General features: G+C 55.5%; 2 protein-coding genes across 4 annotated transcripts in view; both read left to right on the top strand.

The window, feature by feature from the left end:
• The window catches only part of FHIP1B (FHF complex subunit HOOK interacting protein 1B), a 19,611-nt gene extending 4,905 nt beyond the window's left edge, over positions 1 to 14,706 (top strand). Inside the window, exons 2-14 of one of the 3 annotated variants that reach the window (XM_069969309.1) lie at positions 2,806 to 3,028; positions 3,619 to 3,840; positions 4,896 to 5,288; positions 7,390 to 7,548; positions 7,620 to 7,706; positions 7,793 to 7,981; positions 8,182 to 8,261; positions 8,354 to 8,523; positions 8,769 to 9,818; positions 11,172 to 11,350; positions 11,546 to 11,708; positions 11,874 to 12,145; positions 12,182 to 14,706. In XM_069969309.1, the coding sequence (XP_069825410.1) occupies positions 2,900 to 3,028; positions 3,619 to 3,840; positions 4,896 to 5,288; positions 7,390 to 7,548; positions 7,620 to 7,706; positions 7,793 to 7,981; positions 8,182 to 8,261; positions 8,354 to 8,523; positions 8,769 to 9,818; positions 11,172 to 11,350; positions 11,546 to 11,708; positions 11,874 to 12,145; positions 12,182 to 12,199 (3,111 nt within the window). In that variant the 5' untranslated portion in view covers positions 2,806 to 2,899 and the 3' untranslated portion in view covers positions 12,200 to 14,706. Of the gene's footprint in view, positions 1 to 2,805; positions 3,029 to 3,618; positions 3,841 to 4,895; positions 5,289 to 7,389; positions 7,549 to 7,619; positions 7,707 to 7,792; positions 7,982 to 8,181; positions 8,262 to 8,353; positions 8,524 to 8,768; positions 9,819 to 11,171; positions 11,351 to 11,545; positions 11,725 to 11,873 lie in introns of all 3 variants that reach the window. The other 2 variants (XM_069969310.1, XM_069969311.1) reach the window with 2 other exon arrangements.
• Positions 14,707 to 15,590: 884 nt separating this feature from the next.
• C5H17orf50 (chromosome 5 C17orf50 homolog) lies at positions 15,591 to 22,478 on the top strand. Its single transcript, XM_069971879.1, has 3 exons — positions 15,591 to 16,103; positions 21,883 to 22,055; positions 22,187 to 22,478. The coding sequence occupies exons 1-3, from the start codon at positions 15,826 to 15,828 to the stop codon at positions 22,396 to 22,398; spliced, it is 663 nt and encodes a 220-aa protein (XP_069827980.1). The 5' UTR covers positions 15,591 to 15,825; the 3' UTR covers positions 22,399 to 22,478.
• The last annotated feature ends 1,518 nt before the right edge of the window (positions 22,479 to 23,996 follow it).

Consider the following 23,996-nt stretch of genomic DNA (forward strand, 5'->3'; position numbering starts at 1 on the left):
CCATACACTACATATCCCCCCCCATACAGTACCTCCTATCTCCTCCATACACTACATATCCCCCCCCATACACTACATATCCCCCCATACACTACATATCCCCCCCCCATACAGTGCCTCCTATCTCCTCCATACACTACATATCCCCATCCCCTCCCCCATACAGTACCTCCTATCCCCCCATACACTACATATCCCCCCATACAGTACCTCCTATCTCCTCCATACACTACATATCCCCCCCCCCCCCCATACAGTACCTCCTATCTCCTCCATACACTACATATCCCCCATACAGTACCTCCTATCTCCTCCATACACTACATATCCCCCCCCCCCCCCATACGGTACCTCCTATCTCCTCCATACACTACATATCCCCCCCCCCATACACTACATATCCCCCCATACACTACATACCCCCCCCATACACTACATATCCCCCCCCCCATACAGTACCTCCTATCTCCTCCATACACTACATATCCCCCCATACAGTACCTCCTATCTCCTCCATACACTACATATCCCCCCCCCCCATACGGTACCTCCTATCCCCCCCCATACACTACATATCCCATCCCCCCATACACTACATATCCCCCCCCATACACTACATATCCCCCCCATACACTACATATCCCCCATACACTACATATCCCCCCATACAGTACCCTCCTATCTCCTCCATACACTACATATCCCCCCCATACAGTACCTCCTATCTCCTCCATACACTACATATCCCCCCCCCATACAGTACCTCCTATCTCCTCCATACACTACATATCCCCCCCCATACAGTACCTCCTATCTCCTCCATACACTACATATCCCCCCCCCATACAGTACCTCCTAATCTCCCTCCATACACTACATATCCCCCCCATACAGTACCTCCTATCTCCTCCATACACTACATATCCCCCCCCATACAGTACCTCCTATCTCCTCCATACACTACATATCCCCCCCCATACAGTACCTCCTATCCCCCCCATACACTACATATCCCCCCATACAGTACCTCCTATCTCCTCCATACACTACATATCCCCCCATACAGTACCTCCCATCCCCCCCATACACTACATATCCCCCCATACAGTACCTCCTATCTCCTCCATACACTACATATCCCCCCCCCCCATACAGTACCTCCTATCCCCCCATACACTACATATCCCCCCCCATACAGTACCTCCTATCTCCTCCATACACTACATATCCCCCCCCCCATACAGTACCTCCTATCTCCTCCATACACTACATATCCCCCCCCCCATACAGTACCTCCTATCCCCCCCATACACTACATATCCCCCCCATATACACTACATATCCCCCCCCCATACACTACATATCCCCCCCCCCATACAGTACCTCCTATCCCCCCCCATACACTACATATCCCCCCATACAGTACCTCCTATCTCCTCCATACACTACATATCCCCCCCCCCATACAGTACCTCCTATCCCCTCCAATACACTACATATCCATCCCCCCTACAATACAGTATCCCCCCCCCATACACTAATCTCCCCCCATACACTACATATCCCCCATACACTACATATCCCCCCATACAGTACCTCCTATCTCCTCCATACACTACATATCCCCCCCCATACAGTACCTCCTATCTCCTCCATACACTACATATCCCCCCCCCATACAGTACCTCCTATCCCCTCCATACACTACATATCCCCCCCCATACAGTACCTCCTATCCCCCCATACACTACATATCCCCCCCCCATACAGTACCTCCTATCCCCCCCCATACACTACATATCCCCCCCCATACAGTACCTCCTATCTCCTCCATACACTACATATCCCCCCCCCATACAGTACATCCTATCTCCTCCATACACTACATATCCCCCCCCCATACAGTACCTCCTATCCCCCCCCATACACTACATACCCCCCCCCCCCCCCCATACAGTACCTCCTATCTCCTCCATACACTACATATCCCCCCCCATACAGTACCTCCTATCCCCCCCATACACTACATATCCCCCCATACAGTACCTCCTATCTCCTCCATACACTACATATCCCCCCCCATACAGTACCTCCTATCTCCTCCATACACTACATATCCCCCCATACAGTACCTCCTATCCCCCCCATACACTACATATCCCCCCCATACACTACATATCCCCCCCATACAGTACCTCCTATCTCCTCCATACACTACATATCCCCCCCCATACAGTACCTCCTATCTCCTCCATACACTACATATCCCCCCCCATACAGTACCTCCTATCTCCTCCATACACTACATATCCCCCCCCCCATACAGTACCTCCTATCTCCTCCATCCACTACATATCCCCCCCCCCATACAGTACCTCCTATCTCCTCCATACACTACATATCCCCCCATACAGTACCTCCTATCCCCCCCATACACTACATATCCCCCCCCCATACAGTACCTCCTATCCCCCCCATACACTACATATCCCCCCCCCCCCCATACAGTACCTCCTATCTCCTCCATACACTACATATCCCCCCCCCCCATACAGTACCTCCTATCTCCTCCATACACTACATATCCCCATCCCCCTCCCCCATACAGTACCTCCTATCTCCTCCATACACTACATATCCCCACCCCATACAGTACCTCCTATCTCCTCCATACACTACATATCCCCCCCCCCCACGGTACCTTGTGTCTCCTCCTCTGACTGTGATGGGATTCGGGGGGGGGGGGGGGGGGGGGGGTGATAGTTTTGGGGGTCCTTAGGGTCTCATGGTGTCTTCTCTCCACAGCTCTTGTCTCCACGGCTCCTGGTGTTTCCCTCTGGTCCCCTGATGGGCCCCGGACACCCCTGTATCCAGTGACAACGCCCCCTCATCTACTACAATGAGTTGGCTCAGTAAGCTGAACCCCCGGGGGTCCAGCAGCAAGCCTGGACGTAATGCCAGCCTGCAGCCACTGGTCACGGCAGACCCTGAGACCTGCCTCATGGTGTTCAAGAACCACTGGTCCCAGGTGAGCCTTGGGGGGTGTATCCTCCTGTTTTGTGTCAGCCTATGCTGATGTGTGTTACTATGGTAACAGACTACAGATCACCCTGTGTAGTCTGATCCTGCATTCTCGCTCCTTGTGCTCTACCAGATATACAGACTGGGTCCAACTACACCAGGTTTGTATGTATGTTACCATTGAGACCTAGATCTGCATTGGAGCTGTAAGCATGAAATGGTAAGCTGTCTATAATGGAGACTATCAATGTTCCAGGTGTGAAGATCCCTTTAAATAGGTTTTGCGCCAATTTAATTTTTTTCTTTGAAACCAATTGCTGTCAAAAAGTGCCAGAGATTTGTAATTTACTTCTATTTAAAAATCTCAATTGTTCCAGTACTTATCAGCTGCTGTATGTCCTGTAGGAAGTGGTGTATTCTCTCCAGTCTGACACAGTGCTCTCTGCTGCCACCTCTGTCCATGTCAGGAACTGCCCAGAGCAGCAGCAAATCCCCATAGAAAACCTCTCCTGCTCTGGACAGTTCCTGACATGGACAGAGGTGGCAGCAGAGAGCACTGTCATGTCCGGGTATCACCATGTGTTTAACATTTGACAGGTCCTCCGGATCTTGGAGCGTCCTGGGTCCACAGACCATGTGACCCCGGACGACCTGAGCTGTGTGCGGAATAACACCTACCAGATGCTGAGTCTGCTGGCTGAGGAGCGGCCCCGGGAGGCTGAGGGCCCCGGACCCATCTTGGCCTATGTGGCTTCAGAGGGCATCCTGGAGCGGCTGCTGAGGTGGCATCTCCACCGAGACTTCACCGAGGAGAAGAAGGTAAGTAGCCCCCTCCCCCGCCTCATATTCTCACTCCCCCTCTCTCCCCCTCTCGTCTCTCATATTCTCACTCTCGCCCCTCTCCCCCTCTCGCCTCTCATATTCTCTCTCTTCTCTCTCTCCCCCACCTCTCGCCTCTCATATTCACTCCCCCTCTCTCCCCCTCTCGTCTCTCATATTCTCACTCTCGCCTCTCTCCCCCCCTCTCGCCTCTCATATTCTCACTCTCTTCTCTCTCTCCCCCGCCTCTCATATTCTCACTCACCCTCTCCCCCTCTCGCCTCTCATATTCTCACTCTCGTCTCTCTCTCCCCCACCTCTCATATTCTCACTCCCCCTCTCGCCTCTCATATTCTCACTCTTCTCTCTCTCCCCCGCCTCTCATATTCTCACTCACCCTCTCGTCTCTCATATTCTCACTCTCTTCTCTCTCTCCCCCACCTCTCGCCTCTCATATTCACTCCCCCTCTCTCTCTCTCTCTCTCTCTCTCTCCTTCCTCTCATATTCTCACTCACCCTCTCCCCCACCTCTCGCCCCCTCTCGCCTCTCATATTCTCACTCACCCTCTCGCCTCTCATATTCTCACTTTTGCCTCTCTCTCTCGCCTCTCATATTCTCACTTTTGCCTCTCTCTCTCACCTCTCATATTCTCACTTTCGCCTCCCTCTCTCTCTCTCTCTCTCACTCACCCTCTCGCCTCTCATATTCTCACTTTTGCCTCTCTCTCACCTCTCATATTCTCACTTTCGCCTCTCTCTCTCTCTCTCTCACTCACCCTCTCGCCTCTCATATTCTCACTCACCCTCTCCCCCACCTCTCGCCCCCTCTCGCCTCTCATATTCTCACTCACCCTCTCCCCCACCTCTCGCCCCCTCTCGCCTCTCATATTCTCACTCACCCTCTCGCCTCTCATATTCTCACTTTTGCCTCTCTCTCTCGCCTCTCATATTCTCACTTTTGCCTCTCTCTCTCACCTCTCATATTCTCACTCACCCTCTTGCCTCTCTCTCCCCCTCTTGCCTCTCATGCTCTCTCTCCCCTCTTTCCCCCGCAGGTGGAGCAGCTGAAGTTGTATGAGATGCTGATCAGCCAGTCGCGGCAGCCTCTCCTGCGGTACCAGCCTGTGCTGCGGCCCCTGGTCACCCTCCTGGGCACCTTCTCACCGGGGCCGGCCTCTCCGCTGCTGGAGAATAACCTGGTGCTGCTGCTGAACCAGCTGTGTGTGTCTCTGGCCCGGGAGCCCTCCACCTTGGAGCTCTTTTTCCAGGACTCTGTCGGGCAGGAAGGTGCCGCCAACCTGCTGATCTTCTCCCTGCTGGTGCCCTTCATCCACCATGAGGGGGTGATCGGCCAGCAGGCCCGCGATGCCCTGCTCCTCATCATGGCCATGTCCTCCGACAACCCCACCATGGCCCGCTACATCACAAACAACTCCTTCTTCTGTCCTGTAAGTAACCGAAGCACGAGACCATGGGGGGTAGGCTCCTCGGCTGCTGCAGAACCTCACAGGGTGAACCATGCCCCCCCCCACCCCCCGCCAATAGCTGTGGAACCTCACTGTGCACTATACCCCATACATAGCTGCTGCTGCAGAACTTCACTGTGCATCATGCCCCCCCATAGCTGCTGCAGAACCTCACTGTGCACCATGCCCCCCCAATAGCTGCTGCAGAACCTCACTGTGCACCATGCCCCCCCAATAGCTGCTGCAGAACCTCACTGTGCACCATGCCTCCCCCATAGCTGCTGCAGAACCTCACTGTGCACCATGCCTCCCCCATAGCTGCTGCAGAACCTCACTGTGCACCATGCCCCCCATAGCTGCTGCAGAACCTCACTGTGCACCATGCCGCCCCCCCCTCATAGCTGCTGCAGAACCTCACTGTGCACCATGCCCCCCATAGCTGCTGCAGAACCTCACTGTGCACCATGCCGCCCCCCATAGCTGCTGCAGAACCTCACTTTGCACCATGCCCCCCCATAGCTGCTGCAGAACCTCACTGTGCACCATGCGGCCCCCCCTCATAGCTGCTGCAGAACCTCACTGTGCACCATGCCCCATACATAGCTGCTGCTGCAGAACCTCACTGTGCACCATGCCCCATACATAGCTGCTGCTGCAGAACCTCACTGTGCACCATGCCCCCCATAGCTGCTGCAGAACCTCACTGTGCACCATGCCCCATACATAGCTGCTGCTGCAGAACCTCACTGTGCACCATGCCGCCCCCCCCCATAGCTGCTGCTGCAGAACCTCACTGTGCACCATGCCCCATATATAGCTGCTGCTGCAGAACCTCACTGTGCACCATGCCCCATCTATAGCTGCTGCTGCAGAACCTCACTGTGCACCATGCCGCCCCCCCATAGCTGCTGCTGCAGAACCTCACTGTGCACCACGCCGCCCCCCCCACAGCTGCTGCAGAACCTCACTGTGCACCATGCCGCCCCCCCTCATAGCTGCTGCAGAACCTCACTGTGCACCATGCCCCATACATAGCTGCTGCAGAACCTCACTGTGCACCATGCCCCATACATAGCTGCTGCTGCAGAACCTCACTGTGCACCATGCTGCCCCCCCATAGCTGCTGCAGAACCTCACTGTGCACCATGCCCCATATATAGCTGCTGCTGCAGAACCTCACTGTGCCCCCCTCCTCACCCTGGCTGCTGCAGAACCTCATGATGCGACCTCTCTTCTGGAGTGGCCATTGATGTGAGTAGAGGTGTTGTGTTCAGGGTGGCACTCCTGTCTCCTGTAGGTGTGTGTGTCCTGACAGTCAGAGCTCTAGGCGGCAGCAGTGTAACATGAGATGGCACTGGGATTAGTGTGCGCTATTCCTGGAACGTCCTGGCAGGGAGGGGTTAATGTGTAGGGACGGCTGTGGTGGTGTGGGCGTCCTGTGCCCGTCTCCTGGGGATGCCACACTGCCAGAGCTGCCCTACACTCCCTCAGGCAGGAATGCGGCCTCTCCCCGTGTCAGCGGCTGCTCCTGGCCCAACACCAAATCTTCCCCGAATCTCCCGGTCGCGAGCAGCTGCTGAATCACTGCGTAACCTGACACTCCCTGCCCCGCGGCTCCAGATTCCCTACCTGCCATCACACTGCCCCCTGCTGGAGGCCGTATACATCCCCAATGTAACACCTGTACCTGTACTGCCCCCTGCTGGAGGCCGTATACATCACCAGTGTAACACCTGTACCTGTACTGTCCCCTGCTGGAGGCCGTATACATCACCAGTGTAACAACTGTACCTGTACTGCCCCCTGCTGGAGGCTGTATACATTACCAGTGTAACACCTGTACCTGTATTGCCCCCTGCTGGAGGCCGTATACATCATCAGTGTAACACCTGTACCTGTATTGCCCCCTGCTGGAGGCTGTATACATCCCCAGTCCTGTACTGCCCCTGCTGGAGGCAGTTTACATTACCTGTACTGCCCCCTGCTGGAGGCTGTATACATCACCTGTACCTGTACTGCCCCCTGCTGGAGGCCGTATACATCACCAGTGTAACACCTGTTCCTGTATCCCTCCCCCCCCCAGATCCTGGCCACAGGGCTCAGCGCTCTTTACTCCTCTCTGCCCCGGAAGATAGAGGTGCGTGGGGATGACTGGCACTTCCTGCGGCGGGAGGACTGGATTGGCGTCTCTTCCCTCGTCTTGTTCATGAATTCTTTGGAGTTCTGTAACGCTGTCGCTCAGGTAGGTGGCCACGGAGTGTGCGCCATTCTCTTGGTACCCTCCGCCATGCTGACTGTTTCCTCTGCCCACAGGTGGCTCATCCCCTGGTGCAGAACCAGCTGGTGGAGTACATCCACAATGGCTTCCTGGTGCCGGTGATGGGCCCGGCACTGCACAAGGTGAGTGTGTGTCGGGGTGGGGGGTGATGTGTGTGTGTGTGACATACCCCCCCCCCCCCCGGGTAACCCCTGTCCCTCCTCCGCAGACCTCCATCGAGGAGATGATTGCTAGCACCGCCTACCTGGAGCTCTTCCTGCGCAGCATCAGCGAGACAGCACTGCTGAAAACCTTCCTGAGGTTCATCCTGCTGCACCGCTATGACAGCGCCACCATCCTGCACACCCTGATCAGCCGCATCGCCAGCAACTCCCGGGTGAGAGCGCCCTCTGTGGAGGTAACCGGTGCTCCTCACAGCTCAGGCTCTGTTACTCCCCGTATTCCAGGCCTGCCTAGATGCACTGATACATTGTAGCGAAGCATCAGCACTGCGCTGACCATGTAATGAACCCTCAGCTGTGAGGAAGGCTCCAGTCAGTCCTATTAGCTTGTCACTCGGGTGGTGGCGTCTCCTCATGTTCCTCTGCTTCTCCACAGCTCTGCATGGTGTCTCTCACCCTATTCCGTACCCTGCTCAACCTGAACTGTGAGGATGTCCTGCTGCAGCTGGTCCTAAGGTGAGTGACCAAACCTGCCCCCCCCCCCCCCCAAGAGCTGACTGCCGCCCCCTGCCTGCTCAGCCTGATGTGTACTGACCCCCTCCTCCCAGGTTTCTCATCCCCTGTAACCACGTCATGCTGAGCCAGAGAAGAGCCGTGAAGGATCTCGACTTATACTCCAAGGCGGCCGATAAATTCCTCTCCCTCATCCCACAATGTTGTAGGAAAGAGACTCTGGTGTCCCAGGAGCGAGAGGAGGAGCACGCCACCTGGACCAAAGGTGAGAGGAGGGGTAATACCGAGACTGCGTGCCCCGCTATAGCTAATAATACTGCCCTATATACAGGAATATACTACTATAATACTGCTCCTATATACAGGAATATACCTACTATAATACTGCCCCCTATATACAGTACAAGAATATACTACTATAATACTGCCCCCTATATACAGGGATATTCCTGCTATAATATTGCCCCCTGTGGCTGTGTTTGCTCCTCATGTTTCCCTCTTGTCTTACAGCTCAGGGCAGTCCGAGCATTGACACGTCCTCCGTCCACACTGTGCCCCGTCCCTCCACCCCTTCCCGGATGGGCTTCTTCATGCGGCAGGCGGCCCCTGACAGCCCCTCGCAGCGCTCCTCCAGCTTCAGCTCCCCGGATGCCGGCAGCCCCCGTCACGGCGCCCCCTCGTGGGATGAAGTGTCGGAGTTAGAGGGGAATTACCTGGAGTATCTTCAGGAGGCGCGGGCCGGAATTGATCGCTGCACCCATGCCTGTCGCGTCTGGTCAGCCCCATATGATGGGGCGGAGCCTAGCCCCCGCAGCATCTCGCCTCCCACTCCGGCGGAGGAGGTGGCGGTGTCACCGGATTACTTCTCTCCCCCTCCCACCTCCGCCAGGAGTCTGGACAAGGAGCGGGAGGTGCGGCGGCACAGCATTACCCCACGGACTAAGAAGCGCAGCTTACAGGAGGAGGAAGGCGGGCGTGGTGCCCGGGCCCAGGATGGGGGGCACATGGAGTCATCTCACCATCGGGGGCCGCCCCCTGCCCTAATGAATGGAGCCGCCACCGACCAGCAGGGCTACACGGGCGGCAGCCAGAGGGTGGCCGGCCATCCGGGCCGAACCGATAACTGTGAGATTAAAAAAGTAAAAAGGGACAGAGAGCTGGCCTGCTCCGAGGGGGAGGAGCTAGTGATGGGGGTGGAGCACAGAGCTGAGGAGGTGGCTACTGGGCCAGGGGACAACCAGCGCTGGGCGGCGAGTCAGTGGGAGGGTACGGACTCTGTGGACAGCCTGATCGACGAGCTGCTGGACCAGGCACCGGCCGAGACCAATGGGGCCCATGTGAGCATCGAGAAGCTGGGGGAGGAGCTAAAGGAGATGGAGGACAGCATGAGGGGGGTGGCCGTGCAGGAGGAGGCGGCCGATGGGCACATGACCATCCCATCAGAGGACGAGCAGGATAGTGAAGAGCACCCAGATACGGCCAAGAGCCGCACCGAATCACTAACCCTTCTGCTCAGCAGCCCCCTGCGGGCACAGAACGGTGGTGGGCAGCCATATACGGGTGAGTGCCAGCCAGGGCCTGCCTTATGCCCCTCATCCCCGGGTGAGTGCTAGCCTGGGCCTGCCTAATGCCCCTCAACCCCTAGATAATGCCTGCCTAATGCCCCTCAACCCCTAGATAATGCCAGCCTGGGCCTGCCTAATGCCCCTCATCCCTGGGTGAGTGTGACCTCCTCTCCTGTGGTGTTTTGCAGTGCCTGCCTGGTACTGTGTGTGGTGCTTGCTCTGGCTGGCGCGGTGTGTGACCCTCTGTGTGTGTGTGTGGGGGGGGGGCGCTGTGTGTGACCCTCTAGGGTGGTGCCCGCCTGGCGCTCTGTGTGACCCTCTAGGGTGGTGCTCGCCTGGCGCTCTGTGTGACCCTCTAGGGTGGTGCTCGCCTGGCGCTCTGTGTGACCCTCTAGGGTGGTGCCCGCCTGGCGCTCTGTGTGACCCTCTAGGGTGGTGCTCGCCTGGCGCTCTGTGTGACCCTCTAGGGTGGTGCCCGCCTGGCGCGGTGTGTGACCCTCTAGGGTGGTGTCCGCCTGGCGCTCTGTGTGACCCTCTAGGGTGGTGCCCGCCTTGCGCTCTGTGTGACCCTCTAGGGTGGTGTCCGCCTGGCGCTCTGTGTGACCCTCTAGGGTGGTGCCCGCCTGGCGCTGTGTATGACCCTCTAGGGTGGTGTCCGCCTGGCGCTCTGTGTGACCCTCTAGGGTGGTGCCCGCCTTGCGCTCTGTGTGACTCTCTAGGGTGGTGCCCGCCTTGCGCTCTGTGTGACTCTCCAGGGTGGTGCCCGCCTTGCGCTCTGTGTGACCCTCTAGGGTGGTGCCCGCCTTGCGCTCTGTGTGACTCTCTAGGGTGGTGCCCGCCTTGCGCTCTGTGTGACTCTCCAGGGTGGTGCCCGCCTTGCGCTCTGTGTGACCCTCTAGGGTGGTGCCCGCCTGGCGCTCTGTGTGACCCTCTAGGGTGGTGTCCGCCTGGCGCTCTGTGTGACCCTCTAGGGTGGTGCCCGCCTTGCGCTCTGTGTGACCCTCTAGGGTGGTGTCCGCCTGGTGCTCTGTGTGACCCTCTAGGGTGGTGTCCGCCTGGCGCTCTGTGTGACCCTCTAGGGTGGTGTCCGCCTGGCGCTCTGTGTGACCCTCTAGGGTGGTGCCCGCCTTGCGCTCTGTGTGACCCTCTAGGGTGGTGTCCGCCTGGCGCTGTGTGTGACCCTCTAGGGTGGTGCCCGCCTTGCGCTCTGTGTGACTCTCTAGGGTGGTGCCCGCCTTGCGCTCTGTGTGACTCTCTAGGGTGGTGCCCGCCTGGCGCTGTGTGTGACCCTCTAGGGTGGTGCCCGCCTTGCGCTCTGTGTGACCCTCCTGCTATCGTTTTGCTGCAGGTCCTTTTATCGCCATCATCTTTGCTAAATTGGAGAACATGCTGAGCAACTCATTGTATGTCAACTTCCTGCTGACTGGCATCGTGGCCCAGCTGGCATGTCACCCGCAGCCGCTGCTCCGCTCCTTCCTGCTGAACACTAACATGGTATTCCAGCCAAGTGTCAAATCCCTGGTGCAGGTGAGTGATGGTGGTGGAGGGATTTTCTGCAGTTCAGGTGTTGGGTGTCTCGGGGGGGGGGGGGGGATTCTCTGCAGTTCAGGTGTTGGGTGTCTCTGGGGAGGGGGGGAGATTCTCTGCAGTTCATGTGTTGGATGTCTCGGGGGGGGGGGGGGGGATTCTCTGCAGTTCAGTTAGATGTTTCTTCTCCTGCAGGTTCTGGGTTCGGTGAAGAATAAGATTGAAGCGTTTGCCGCCTCTCAGGAGGATTTCCCCACTCTGCTCTTCAAGGCCAAGAAATTCCTGATTGCCCGGGGAAAGCTGGAATGGGGTGAGGGGCAGAGCTCTGTGCCCGCCCTGCGTCGCTCCGACACACTGGGTAATCACCTGATGGGGTGAGGGTAACCATGTGATGGGGAATATTGAGCGCAGCTCTGAAGGTGACCTGAGTATATGTAACAGCAGTATAGTTAGCGCAGCTCTGGAGGATGGGGAATAGTGAGCGCAGCTCTGGAGGTGACTGTATCTTTCTTTGCCCCTGCAGTGAAGAGCCGGAAGCCGTCTATTGGAGAGCTGATCCTGCGTCACACTAACAGTCCCACGAGGGCGCGACAGGCGGCACAGATGGCGTTTCAGCACGTCCGGGATGGTCAGGTCCTTCACGCGCTTTCGGGAACGTCCATCTTTAAGACTTCGGCAGAGAAGCAGAACGAGGCGCTGCGGGTGAAGAACGCCGTCTACTGTGCCGTCATCTTCACAGAGTTCATGAAGGAGCTGGCGGCCATCAGCCAGGAGCATGCCGTCACCTCCCCCTACCTGTTGGCCGAGGAGTGATGCTGCCGCCCCCACCACCTGTTGGCCGAGGAGTGACTCCACCGCCCCCCACCACCTGCCGGCTGAGGAGTGACTCCACCACCCCCCACCACCTGCCGGCCAAGGAGTGACTCCACCGCCCCCCACCACCTGCCGGCTGAGGAGTGACTCCACCGCCCCCCACCACCTGCCGGCTGAGGAGTGACTCCACCGCCCCCCCCAACCTGCCGGCCAAGGAGTGACGCTACTGCCCTCGTCCCCTACGGAACTGGACAATGGGGTGGGGTCATGTCCTGTACACAGCCAGCTCTTGGACCAAACTCTGTGCCACGGCCATAGGGGGCGCCATTTTTAACTTATTCTTGGAGTTGTCTGTGTGTATATAGCTGTATGTACATGTGTGTGTGTGTGTGTATATATCTATATTTATATATATATATATATATATATATATATATATATATATATATATATATATATATATATATATATATATATATATATATATATACATATATACATATACATGCCCGCCGTATACCGCTCTCCGGAATCCTGGGAGATGCGGTTTTTACAGTTTGTTGTTGCCTGAGGAGTCGCGATTGGTTCCTCCTTCTGCAGCAGCCCTACTGATGTTAACCCCTTGGTGTGTGGTGTACGCTCTGTCACCCCATGTTGTGTGTGTCATAGGAAACCAGCCACACTGCTGCCATCTGCTGGCCATCGCCAGAACTGCAGCCAGTGTAGCTGAGAGGCTAATGTGGGGGTCCTCTGCCCGCAGAGCGCCTGTCACATCACAACATGTCCGGCGGGCTCCTCTGGAGTGGCTGTCATGTTGCGGCCTGCCTGGCAATTTCTTCTGGGGTGGCTGTCACGTGATGGTTTGTCCGGCGGTCTCTGCATGTCCGACAGTCTTTTCCAGGGTGGCTGTCACATTGTGGCCTGTCTGGCAGTCTCCTCTGGGGCAGCTGCCACGTGACGGCCTGTCTGGCGGTCTCCTCTGGGGTGGCTGCCACGTGACGGCCTGTCTGGCGGTCTCCTCTGGGGCAGCTGTCAGGTGGCGGCCTGTCTGGCAGTCTCCTCTGGGGCAGTTGCCACTTGACTGCCTGTCTGGCGGTCTCCTCTGGGGTGGCTGTCACGTGACGGCCTGTCTGGCGGTCTCCTCTGGGGCGGCTGTCATGTGCCTCTGTGCTGCAGGTGAGTGGAGTTGGGGTTCTGCACCTGTGCCGCACCCCTCAACGCTTTTTACAGCCAATCCTGCCGGGGGGGTGGAACCTCTGCAACTTTTTATTATTTTGTGATTGGTTTACAATTTTATTCTTTTATATGATTTTTTTTAAATGTTTGTGTGAGAATCAAGGGTCAAATGAGATTGTGGAGACACAACGTTATAAGTAACCAATCTGACTGTACAACCCCCCCCCCCCCCCCCCTAATCTTTACAATCCTCGGGTCACATCAGTCCCCATAAACTGTACCATCTAGTCCTTATCTCTATCATCCCGATAATCTGTACAATCCCGGGGGTCGGCCTCATCCCGATAATTGTACAATCCCGGGGGTCGGCCTCATCCCGATAATCTGTACAATCCCGGGGGTCGGCCTTATCCTGATAATCTGTACAATCCCGGGGGTCGGCCTTATCCCGATAATCTGTACAATCCCGGGGGTCGGCCTCATCCCGATAATCTGTACAATCCCGGGGGTCGGCCTCATCCCGATAATCTGTACAATCCCGGGGGTCGGCCTTATCCCGATAATCTGTACAATCCCGGGGGTCGGCCTCATCCCGATAATCTGTACAATCCCGGGGGTCGGCCTCATCCCGATAATCTGTACAATCCCGGGGATCGGCCTCATCCCGATAATCTGTACAATCCCGGGGGTCGGCCTTATCCCGATAATCTGTATGATTTATTGGTTTAGTGGCGCAGTCTCTGTGTCCGCCCCTGCGGTTCTGTTTACATTGACTCTTGTGTGTCGGAGTTTGGGACGCGGTTTTGCCGCTGTTCTCCTTAACCATTGATCAGTGCTGAATGTTTGTGTGGATCATGTATCTGATCACTCAGCGCAGTGGGAGGGGCTGCAGGCGCTTTCGCTGTTTTGCACATTTTTTTTGTTGTAGATTTTATATTTTCTTGTGTTGCCAAATAAGGAAAAAAGTCGCGGTCTGAGCCCGGACTGCACCATGTCAAGTAAGTGGCGGCACCTGACGCGGCCGCCATATTGTCACATCCATCTCGGCTGCCATATTGTTGTGCCCATCTCGGCCGCGCTCGCTGCATGTTTCTTTATTTTGATTTTTGCTGCAATGGTTAAAAGGGAAATTACATTTTTACGGTCCTGTCAGTCTGTCCCCTCCCCCGATGGGCATTACCGTCTGTGCCACGTTCCCCTCCCCCGCCTCTTATGTACTGCCAGGGACCTGTGTCGTTGCCCCCTGCGGGCCTGTGAGGTTATAATGAGATTATAGCGGTCCGGTGTCACATGACCTGTCAGGCTGCGGCCTCGTCGCCAAATTTCTGAGGCCCAGATGACAACATCCAATAAAATGTGTCAATGAATTCGCATCTCCTAAAGGTTGTAACTTATCCAGGGGCAGGGGGGGTCGTGTCTCCTCTGAGGTTGTGACTCCTTTGGGGGGGTCGTATGACCTCTTATGTTGTCTCCTCCTCTGGGGTGGGATTGTGTCTCCTCTGAGGTTGTAACTTATCCGGGGGGGGGGTCGTATGTCCTCTGAGGTTGTGACTCCTCTGGGGTGGGATTGTGTCTCCTCTGAGGTTGTAACTTATCCGGGGGGGGGGGGGGGTCGTATGTCCTCTGAGGTTGTGACTCCTCTGGGGTGGGATTGTGTCTCCTCTGAGGTTGTAACTTATCCGGGGGGGGGGGGTCGTATGTCCTCTGAGGTTGTGACTCCTCTGGGGTGGGATTGTGTCTCCTCTGAGGTTGTAACTTATCCGGGGGGGGGGGTCGTATGTCCTCTGAGGTTGTGACTCCTCTGGGGTGGGGGGGGGTCGTATGTCCTCTGAGGTTGTGACTCCTCTGGGGTGGAGTTGTCTCCTCCTCTGGGCTGGAGTTGTGTCTCCTCTGAGGTTGTAACTTATCCGGGGGGGGGGGGGGGGGGGGGGGGGTCGTATGTCCTCTGAGGTTGTGACTCCTCTGGGGTGGGGGGGGGGGGGGTCGTATGTCCTCTGAGGTTGTCTCCTCCTCTGAGGTGGGATTGTGTCTCCTCTGAGGTTGTCTCCTCCTCTGGGGTGGAGTTGTCTCCTCCTCTGGGGTGGAGTTGTCTCCTCCTCTGGGGCGGGGTTGCGTCTCCTCTGAGGTTGTAACTTATCCGGGGGGATATATATAGTGTGTTGGGAGTCTGGCAAAGATTCAAGATGGGCGTCCCCATAGCAACCAGTCATGCTCCAGCCTGGACGTGAAATCTGATTGGTTGCTGCATTCAGCTCCTCTTATCTTTATTTAAAATACACACGTACAGAGGAGCAGAGCGGCCAATCACAATAGGAAGGGGGCGGACTGCCTAGTCCTTAGAAACCAATCAGATCACATCATATGTTTAACCTGCATTGGAAGTGAGAAAGCTTGCCGCTGATTGGTTGCTGAGGGACAGGCTGTTGCTCGGAGAACATCTTGATCGCAGGTGGCCATATTGGCCTCCATCGTAGTCAATAGGTGCCATGTCCTGTGTCCGGCCCCCAGCTATGGCCCGTCTGGACGATTCGGAGAGTGATGAGGAGGGGTCTATCCTTGATGCTAGCTTTGGGCATGCTCTCTGCTGTGGTCGGTTCTTGTGGTCGTGCTTTACACCTGAGGAGTCGCCCCAAGCACAGAGAGTCCGGACCCCGGAGGAGCAGACAACGGCCACATCAGACCCTGGTGGACCCGGGCTGGAGCGGAGGCCTTCTCTACTGGAGGGGCTGATGGAGGCCATAAGGGCCTCGCTGAGCCTGCGGAGGTGGGTGCACTGTAACAAACCCCTTAGCTATATGAGAGCTCAGATACACTGTAACAAATCCTCAGCTGCGTGAGAGTAACGAGGGCTCGGATACACTGTAACAAACCTCTTAGTTGTATGAGAGCTCAGATACACTGTAACAAATCCTCAGCTGTGTGAGAGTAACGAGGGCTCGGATACACTGTAACAAACCCTCAGCTGTATGAGAAGAACAAGTATACTGGAGCTCAATATACAGGGTTGGGGGATGAGTCTGCCCACCGGACTCTATAGAGCTTAGCATCCTGGAAGACACTATAGATGTATATAGATTGCTGCACTTCGCAGGTATACAGGAGGACACTACAGGCTGTATATAGATCACTGCACTTGGCAGGTATACAGGAGGAGACTATAGACTGTATATAGATCGCTGCACTTGGCAGGTATACAGGAGGAGACTATAGACTGTATATAGATCACTGCACTTGGCAGGTATACAGGAGGAGACTATAGACTGTATATAGATCGCTGCACTTGGTATACAGGAGGAGACTATGGACTGTATATAGATCGCTGCACTTGGTATACAGGAGGAGACTATGGACTGTATATAGATCACTGCACTTGGCAGGTATACAGGAGGAGACTATAGACTGTATATAGATCGCTGCACTTGGCAGGTATACAGGAGGAGACTATAGACTGTATATAGATCGCTGCACTTGGCAGGTATACAGGAGGAGACTATAGACTGTATATAGATCGCTGTACTTGGCAGGTATACAGGAGGAGACTATGGACTGTATATAGATCGCTGTACTTGGCAGGTATACAGGAGCAGACTATAGACTGTATATAGATCACTGCACTTGGCAGGTATACAGGAGGAGACTATAGACTATATAGATCGCTGCACTTGGTATACAGGAGGAGACTATGGACTGTATATAGATCGCTGCACTTGGTATACAGGAGGAGACTATAGACTGTATATAGATCGCTGTACTTGGCAGGTATACAGGAGGAGACTATAGACTGTATATAGATCGCTGCGCCTGGCAGGTATACAGGAGGACACACCTTTTAGTAGTTTTAGCACAGTCTCTTTAAAGCGACTCCGTAACCACAATCTGACCCCCCCCCCCCCCCCCCTGTACCTTCAGATAGCTGCATTTAATCCAAGATCTGTCCTGGGGTCCTTTGGGAGGTGATGCAGCTATTGTCATAAAAACAACTTTTAATCCTGCAGCGCTGTGTCTAACAGCCGGTGCTTACATTTGTATATGCATTAGGCTGGCACCACCTCTCCGTCCTTCCTCCCCCCCCCCCCCCCCCCTCCTCATCATTAGGAATGATCTAGGAACATTTACTGCTGTTTGAGCTTTGCACAGGTGTCTTAACGATCCAGCCCATGTTCATTATACACACAGGTGGGGAATAGGAAGCACTCTGCCTTGAGCATTCCTAATGATGAGGAGGGTGGGGAGGAAGGACAGAGAGGGTGTGCCAGCCTAATGCATATACAAATGTAAGACCCGGCCGTTAGACACAGCGCTGCAGGATTAAAAGTTGTTTTATAACTGCATCACCTGCCGAACGGACCCAGGACAGATCTTGGATTAAAAGCAGCTACCCGAAGGTACAAGGGGGGGGGGGGGTCAGATTGTGGCTACAAAGTCGCTTTAAGGAGGTTGCTGGTTACTTGGCTGGAAGGGGGAACCTATTCAGAAGCTTGGTACTCATCGCTGGCCGAGGACACTGAGTGACACGGATCCAGGAACACAGGCCGTACCTATAGGGGAGTTGGAGTTCCCCTTTAGGTCCTGGCAGCCCTGGCCAGCTTCCCCCACTATATAAGGACCCCAGGCAGCCCTGGCCAGCTTCACCCACTATATAAGGTCCCCAGGCAGCCCTGGCCAGCTTCACCCACTAGATAAGGACCCCAGGCAGCCCTGGCCAGCTTCACCCACTATATAAGGACCCCAGGCAGCCCTGGCCAGCTTCCCCCACTATATAAGGACCCCAGGCAGCCCTGGCCAGCTTCCCCCACTATATAAGGACCCCAGGCAGCCCTGGCCAGCTTCCCCCACTATATAAGGACCCCAGGCAGCCCTGGCCAGCTTCACCCACTATATAAGGACCCCAGGCAGCCCTGGCCAGCTTCCCCCACTATATAAGGACCCCAGGCAGCCCTGGCCAGCTTCCCCCACTATATAAGGACCCCAGGCAGCCCTGGCCAGCTTCCCCCACTATATAAGGACCCCAGGCAGCCCTGGCCAGCTTCCCCCACTATATAAGGACCCCAGGCAGCCCTGGCCAGCTTCCCCCACTATATAAGGTCCCCAGGCAGCCCTGGCCAGCTTCACCCACTATATAGGGACCCCAGGCAGCCCTGGCCAGCTTCACCCACTAGATAAGGACCCCAGGCAGCCCTGGCCAGCTTCCACCCACTATATAAGGACCCCAGGCAGCCCTGGCCAGCTTCACCCACTATATAGGGACCCCAGGCAGCTGACATTGTCTGACTTTTGGTAGGTTAGGGAAATAGAGGGACCAGTGTGAGGTTCCATCCACAGGGACACTCAGCTGGTGGCAGAAAATACAGCATGAGAGAAGTCAAATAGGCAGTTAACCCTTGCCAGACAATATTTAAACACACTGTGCGACATCTAGTGATGGAAGTGCAGTAAGACACCTTCAGCCCAGAATGTGTGTTTCTGAGGGGGAGGGGGCAGGGATGTGGGGTGCAGGTGTGGTGTGTCACTGTTGGTGGTTTTGCTGTACAGCTCAGCCAAGGATGGTATTGTGACGCCAGTGCTGGTGCAGCACACAGGTGTGATGTTGGTACCTGCTTTGTGTTGTGGCTGGCTGTACTCCCCAGAAATGGTCGGTGACCTGCTGGGCTGTGATGGGTGCCTTGTCACAGTAGTCCTGAGTGTTAATTTACCCACCTGGACTATCAGTACCACCAACCACAGAAAGGGGGAAAATAACTGAAGGTGTGCGGCTAGTGTGTATGGGAGCTGGTGCGCAGTAAAAGGATGACAGAGTCCCAGTGATAGAAATATAACAGCTTTACTGTTCAGTCTCTGGATAATACAGAACACTTTGGTACAATAGATAAATCTTTACACAGACTTTAGTGCTTCTCTTGGTTGTGCTTGTTGAGATGCTTGAAGAAGTAGAGTAGAGAGGTAGTTGTAGCGGTGCTTGAAGAGTTGAGAGTTGAGGAGAAAAGTTTGTTGAGGGAGTCCTAACCCAATATAGCAATGTACTCTGCCGGAACTTGAGAGAATACTTGTAGAGTGAGAAGTTACTTGTACCTCTGTATAGACTTTGGTCTGACCACCTTGTGCCCTACAGTGTCGAGTGACCCGTCCTAATAGGGTCATACAAGCCCCAGTCATGGTTATCTGGGTGAAGCTAAGCTCCCAGGAGTGTCCCAGTTATCTGCACTGCGAGACAGGATACGTAGACCCTCTGGTAGCTTTGTCCTATCGGGGCTAGTTCCTCTTGTGTATCAGGATATTGCCCTGCACTTTTTAGACTGGTTTACGGTGTGAGCTAGGATGTTCCCAGACTCTTCTCCCTCTGTAGTGTTTAGCACCGCATAGTAGATATAGTAGGTATACTAGAAGATCTGGTTGTCTCTACCTGCATCTTAGACCAGACCAGACCAGACTCGACTTACTTTTGTCAGTTATCACCTCCTATAGGTCAGCAAGGAACACATGGTACAATAATAACAGTAACCCTTTCCTAACTTCAGCTGTGCATGAAATAACTAGACTCATGAATAACACTTACACCTAGTGGTGAAACTATAGAATACTACCTTCATCAACACTTAACCTAGAGGGAAAACTTTACTACAGGTGCCTAGGGCACTTAACAGTGGAACAACGCACAGGGAGAGCAGGGATGTGGGGAGTGGGGTTCAGGGAGAGCAGGGATGTGGGGAGTGGGGTACAGGGAGAGCAGAGATGTGGGTGGGATGTGGAGAGAACAGGGATGTGGGGTGCAGGGATGTGGGGAGTGAGGTTCAGGGAGAGCAGGGATGTGGGGAGTAAGGTGCGGAGAGAGCAGGGATGTGGGGAGTGGGGTGCGGAGAGAGCAGGGATGTGGGGAGTGGGGTGCGGAGAGAACAGGGACGTGGGGAGTGAGGTGCGAAGAGAGCAGGGATGTGGGGAGTGAGGTGCGAAGAGAGCAGGGATCTGGGGTGCAGGGAGATCAGGGATGTGGGGTGCAGGGAGATCAGGGATGTGGGGAGTGGTGTGCAGGGAGGTGGGGTGCAGGGAGATCAGGGATGTGGGGAGTGGGGTGCAGGGAGATCAGGGATGTGGGGAGTGGTGTGCAGGGAGGTGGGGTGCAGGGAGATCAGGGATGTGGGGAGTGGGGTGCAGGGAGATCAGGGATGTGGGGAGTGGGGTGCAGGGAGATCAGGGATGTCAGGTGCGGAGAGAACGAATGTGGGGAGTGGGGTGCAGAGAGAACAGGGATGTGGGGAGTAGCGTCCAGGGAGAGCAGGGATGTGGGGTGTGTAGAGAACAGGGATGGGGGAAGTGGGGTGCAGGGATGTGGGGTGTGTAGAGAACAGGTATTGGGGAAGTGGGGTGCAGGGAAGTGGGGTGTGGAGAGAGCAGGAATGTGGGGAGAGGGGGGTGCGGAGAGAGAAGGGATGTGGGGTGCAGGGTGATCAGGGATGGGGGGTGCAGAGAGAACAAAGAAGTGGGGAGTGAGGTGCGGAGAGAGCAGGGATGTGGGGTGCAGAGAGAGCAGGGATGTGGGGTGCAGAGAGAGCAGGGATGTGGGGTGCAGAGAGAACAGGGATGTGGGGTGCAGGGAGAGCAGGGATGTGGGGTGCAGAGAGAACAGGGATGTGGGGTGCAGAGAGAACAGGGATGTGGGGTGCAGAGAGAACAGGGATGTGGGGTGCAGGGAGAGCAGGGATGTGGGGTGCAGAGAGAACAGGGATGTGGGGAGTAGCGTCCAGGGAGAGCAGGGATGTGGGGTGTGTAGAGAACAGGGATGGGGGAAGTGGGGTGCAGGGAAGTGGGGTGTGTAGAGAGCAGGGATGTGAGGTGTGGGGTGCAGGGAGAGCAGGAATGTGGGGAGAGGGGGGTGCGGAGTTAGCAGGGATATGGGGAGTGGGGTGCGGAGAGAGAAGGGATGTGGGGTGCAGGGAGATCAGGGATGTGGGGTGCAGGGAGATCAGGGATGGGGGGTGCAGAGAGAACAGGGATGTGGGGTGCAGGGAGATCAGGGATGGGGGGTGCAGAGAGAACAGGGATGTGGGGTGCAGGGAGATCAGGAATGGGGGGTGCAGAGAGAACAGGGAAGTGGGGAGTGAGGTGCGGAGAGCAGGGATGTGGGGTGCAGAGAGATCAGGGATGGGGGGTGCAGAGAGAACAGGGATGTGGGGTGCAGGGAGATCAGGGATGGGGGGTGTAGAGAGAACAGGGATGTGGGGTGCAGGGAGATAAGGGATGGGGGGTGTAGAGAGAACAGGGATGTGGAGTGCAGAGAGAACAGGGATGTGGGGTGCAGAGAGATCAGGGATGGGGGGTGCAGAGAGAACAGGGATGTGGGGTGCAGAGAGATCAGGGATGGGGGGTGCAGAGAGAACAGGGATGTGGGGTGCAGAGAGAACAGGGATGTGGGGAGTGAGGTGCGGAGAGAACAGGAATGTGGGGTGCAGGGAGATTAGGGATGGGGGTGCAGGAATGTCGAGGTAGTGGGTGCAGAGACGGGCACTTGTAGTCTCGTTGTCATTCATTTTCCTTCACTTACTCATCAGGAAATCTCAGATTGAAACCAAAAAGTTGATATGTTGCCTGCTGGAGCCAAAGTCCAGGCCTGAGTTGTGCCTGGTGTGCCCCATCCTGCTGTGCCCGGCCTGTGAGACACTGCACTGCCAGCCCAACTACATCCAACACTGCCTCCTGGAGCACCCCATCCCCCCAACACAGGGTAAGGAGAGGCGGAGAAGGCAGGGAGGTGTAAGAAGAAGGGGTGTATGTGCTGATACCAGGGAGCAGAAGTAGGGGAGGCGTCTAAAGCTTTGTAGATTCATCACAATGTTTTCTGCATTTTCTCTCTAGCACCAGATGTCCACCGCCCACCTATCATCCAGGCACCCGCCCACCCGTCATTCATCATCCAGGCACCCGCCCACCCGTCATCCATCATCCAGGCACCCGCCCACCCGTCATCCATCATCCAGGCACCCGCCCACCCGTCATCCATCATCCAGGCACCAGCTCACCCATTGAATCCTCAGTGGCCCACAGACACCACGGCCCTGGTGACATAGAGAGCAGATAGAGGGGGTCAACTCTCCGTCCTCACTAGAACAGACCTGTGTAACCCTAATAAACATCTGGTGGAGACGCACAGAGGTCTAGTGCAATAACCTGGGAGGCTAGGTGTTATTAGCGGGAGGTGTTATTAGCGGGAGGTGTTATTAGCGGGAGGCTAGGTGTTATTAGCGGGAGGCTAGGTGTTATTAGCGGGAGGCTAGGTGTTATTAGCGGGAGGCTAGGTGTTATTAGCGGGAGGCTAGGTGTTATTAGCGGGAGGTGTTATTAGCGGGAGGTGTTATTAGCGGAAGGCTAGGTGTTATTAGCGGGAGGTGTTATTAGCGGGAGGTTTTATTAGCAGGAGGCTAGGTGTTATTAGCGGGAGGCTAGGTGTTATTAGCTGGAGGCTAGGTGTTATTAGCGGGAGGCTAGGTGTTATTAGCGGGAGGCTAGGTGTTATTAGCGGGAGGTGTTATTAGCGGGAGGCTAGGTGTTATTAGCGGGAGGTGTTATTAGCGGGAGGCTAGGTGTTATTAGCGGGAGGCTAGGTGTTATTAGCGGGAGGCTAGGTGTTATTAGCGGGAGGCTAGGTGTTATTAGCGGGAGGCTAGGTGTTATTAGCGGAAGGTGTTATTAGCGGGAGGCTAGGTGTTATTAGCGGGAGGTGTTATTAGCAGGAGGCTAGGTGTTATTAGCGGGAGGCTAGGTGTTATTAGCGGGAGGCTAGGTGTTATTAGCGGGAGGCTAGGTGTTATTAGCGGGAGGTGTTATTAGCTGGAGGCTAATATGAGCGGGAGGCTAGGTGTTATTAGCTGGAGGTGTTATTAGCGGGAGGCTAGGTGTTATTAGCGGGAGGCTAGGTGTTATTAGCAGGAGGCTAGGTGTTATTAGCTAGAGGCTAGGTGTTATTAGCGGGAGGTGTTATTAGCGGGAGGCTAGGTGTTATTAGCGGGAGGTGTTATTAGCGGGAGGCTAGGTGTTATTAGCGGGAGGTGTTATTAGCAGGAGGCTAGGTGTTATTAGCGGGAGGTGTTATTAGCAGGAGGCTAGGTGTTATTAGCGGGAGGTGTTATTAGCGGGAGGCTAGGTGTTATTAGCGGGAGGCTAGGTGTTATTAGCGGGAGGTGTTATTAGCAGGAGGCTAGGTGTTATTAGCGGGAGGCTAGGTGTTATTAGCGGGAGGCTAGGTGTTATTAGCGGGAGGTGTTATTAGTGGGAGGCTAGGTGTTATTAGCGGGAGGTGTTATTAGCGGGAGGCTAGGTGTTATTAGCGGGAGGCTAGGTGTTATTAGCGGGAGGCTAGGTGTTATTAGCGGGAGGCTAGGTGTTATTAGCGGGAGGCTAGGTGTTATTAGCGGGAGGCTAGGTGTTATTAGCAGGAGGCTAGGTCTTATTAGCGGGAGGTGTTATTAGCGGGAGGCTAGGTGTTATTAGCGGGAGGTGTTATTAGTGGGAGGCTAGGTGTTATTAGCGGAAGGTGTTATTAGCGGGAGGCTAGGTGTTATTAGCGGGAGGCTAGGTGTTATTAGCGGGAGGTGTTATTAGCGGGAGGCTATGTGTTATTAGCGGGAGGCTAGGGTTATTTAGCGGAGAGGCTAGGTGCTATTAGCTG

The sequence above is a fragment of the Dendropsophus ebraccatus genome, chromosome 5 (assembly GCF_027789765.1).
Source record: "Dendropsophus ebraccatus isolate aDenEbr1 chromosome 5, aDenEbr1.pat, whole genome shotgun sequence".
In the NCBI taxonomy this organism is placed as follows: Eukaryota; Metazoa; Chordata; class Amphibia; order Anura; family Hylidae; genus Dendropsophus; species Dendropsophus ebraccatus.

Bases quoted from the DNA above. Each gene is read 5' to 3' on its own strand.
- C5H17orf50 (XM_069971879.1), top strand. From the start codon at position 15,826: ATGTCCTGTGTCCGGCCCCCAGCTATGGCCCGTCTGGACGATTCGGAG. The intron at 16,104-21,882 runs GTGGGTGCACTG...CTTACTCATCAG, and splicing joins GCCTCGCTGAGCCTGCGGAG to GAAATCTCAGATTGAAACCA. The intron at 22,056-22,186 runs GTAAGGAGAGGC...TTTTCTCTCTAG, and splicing joins CCCCATCCCCCCAACACAGG to CACCAGATGTCCACCGCCCA.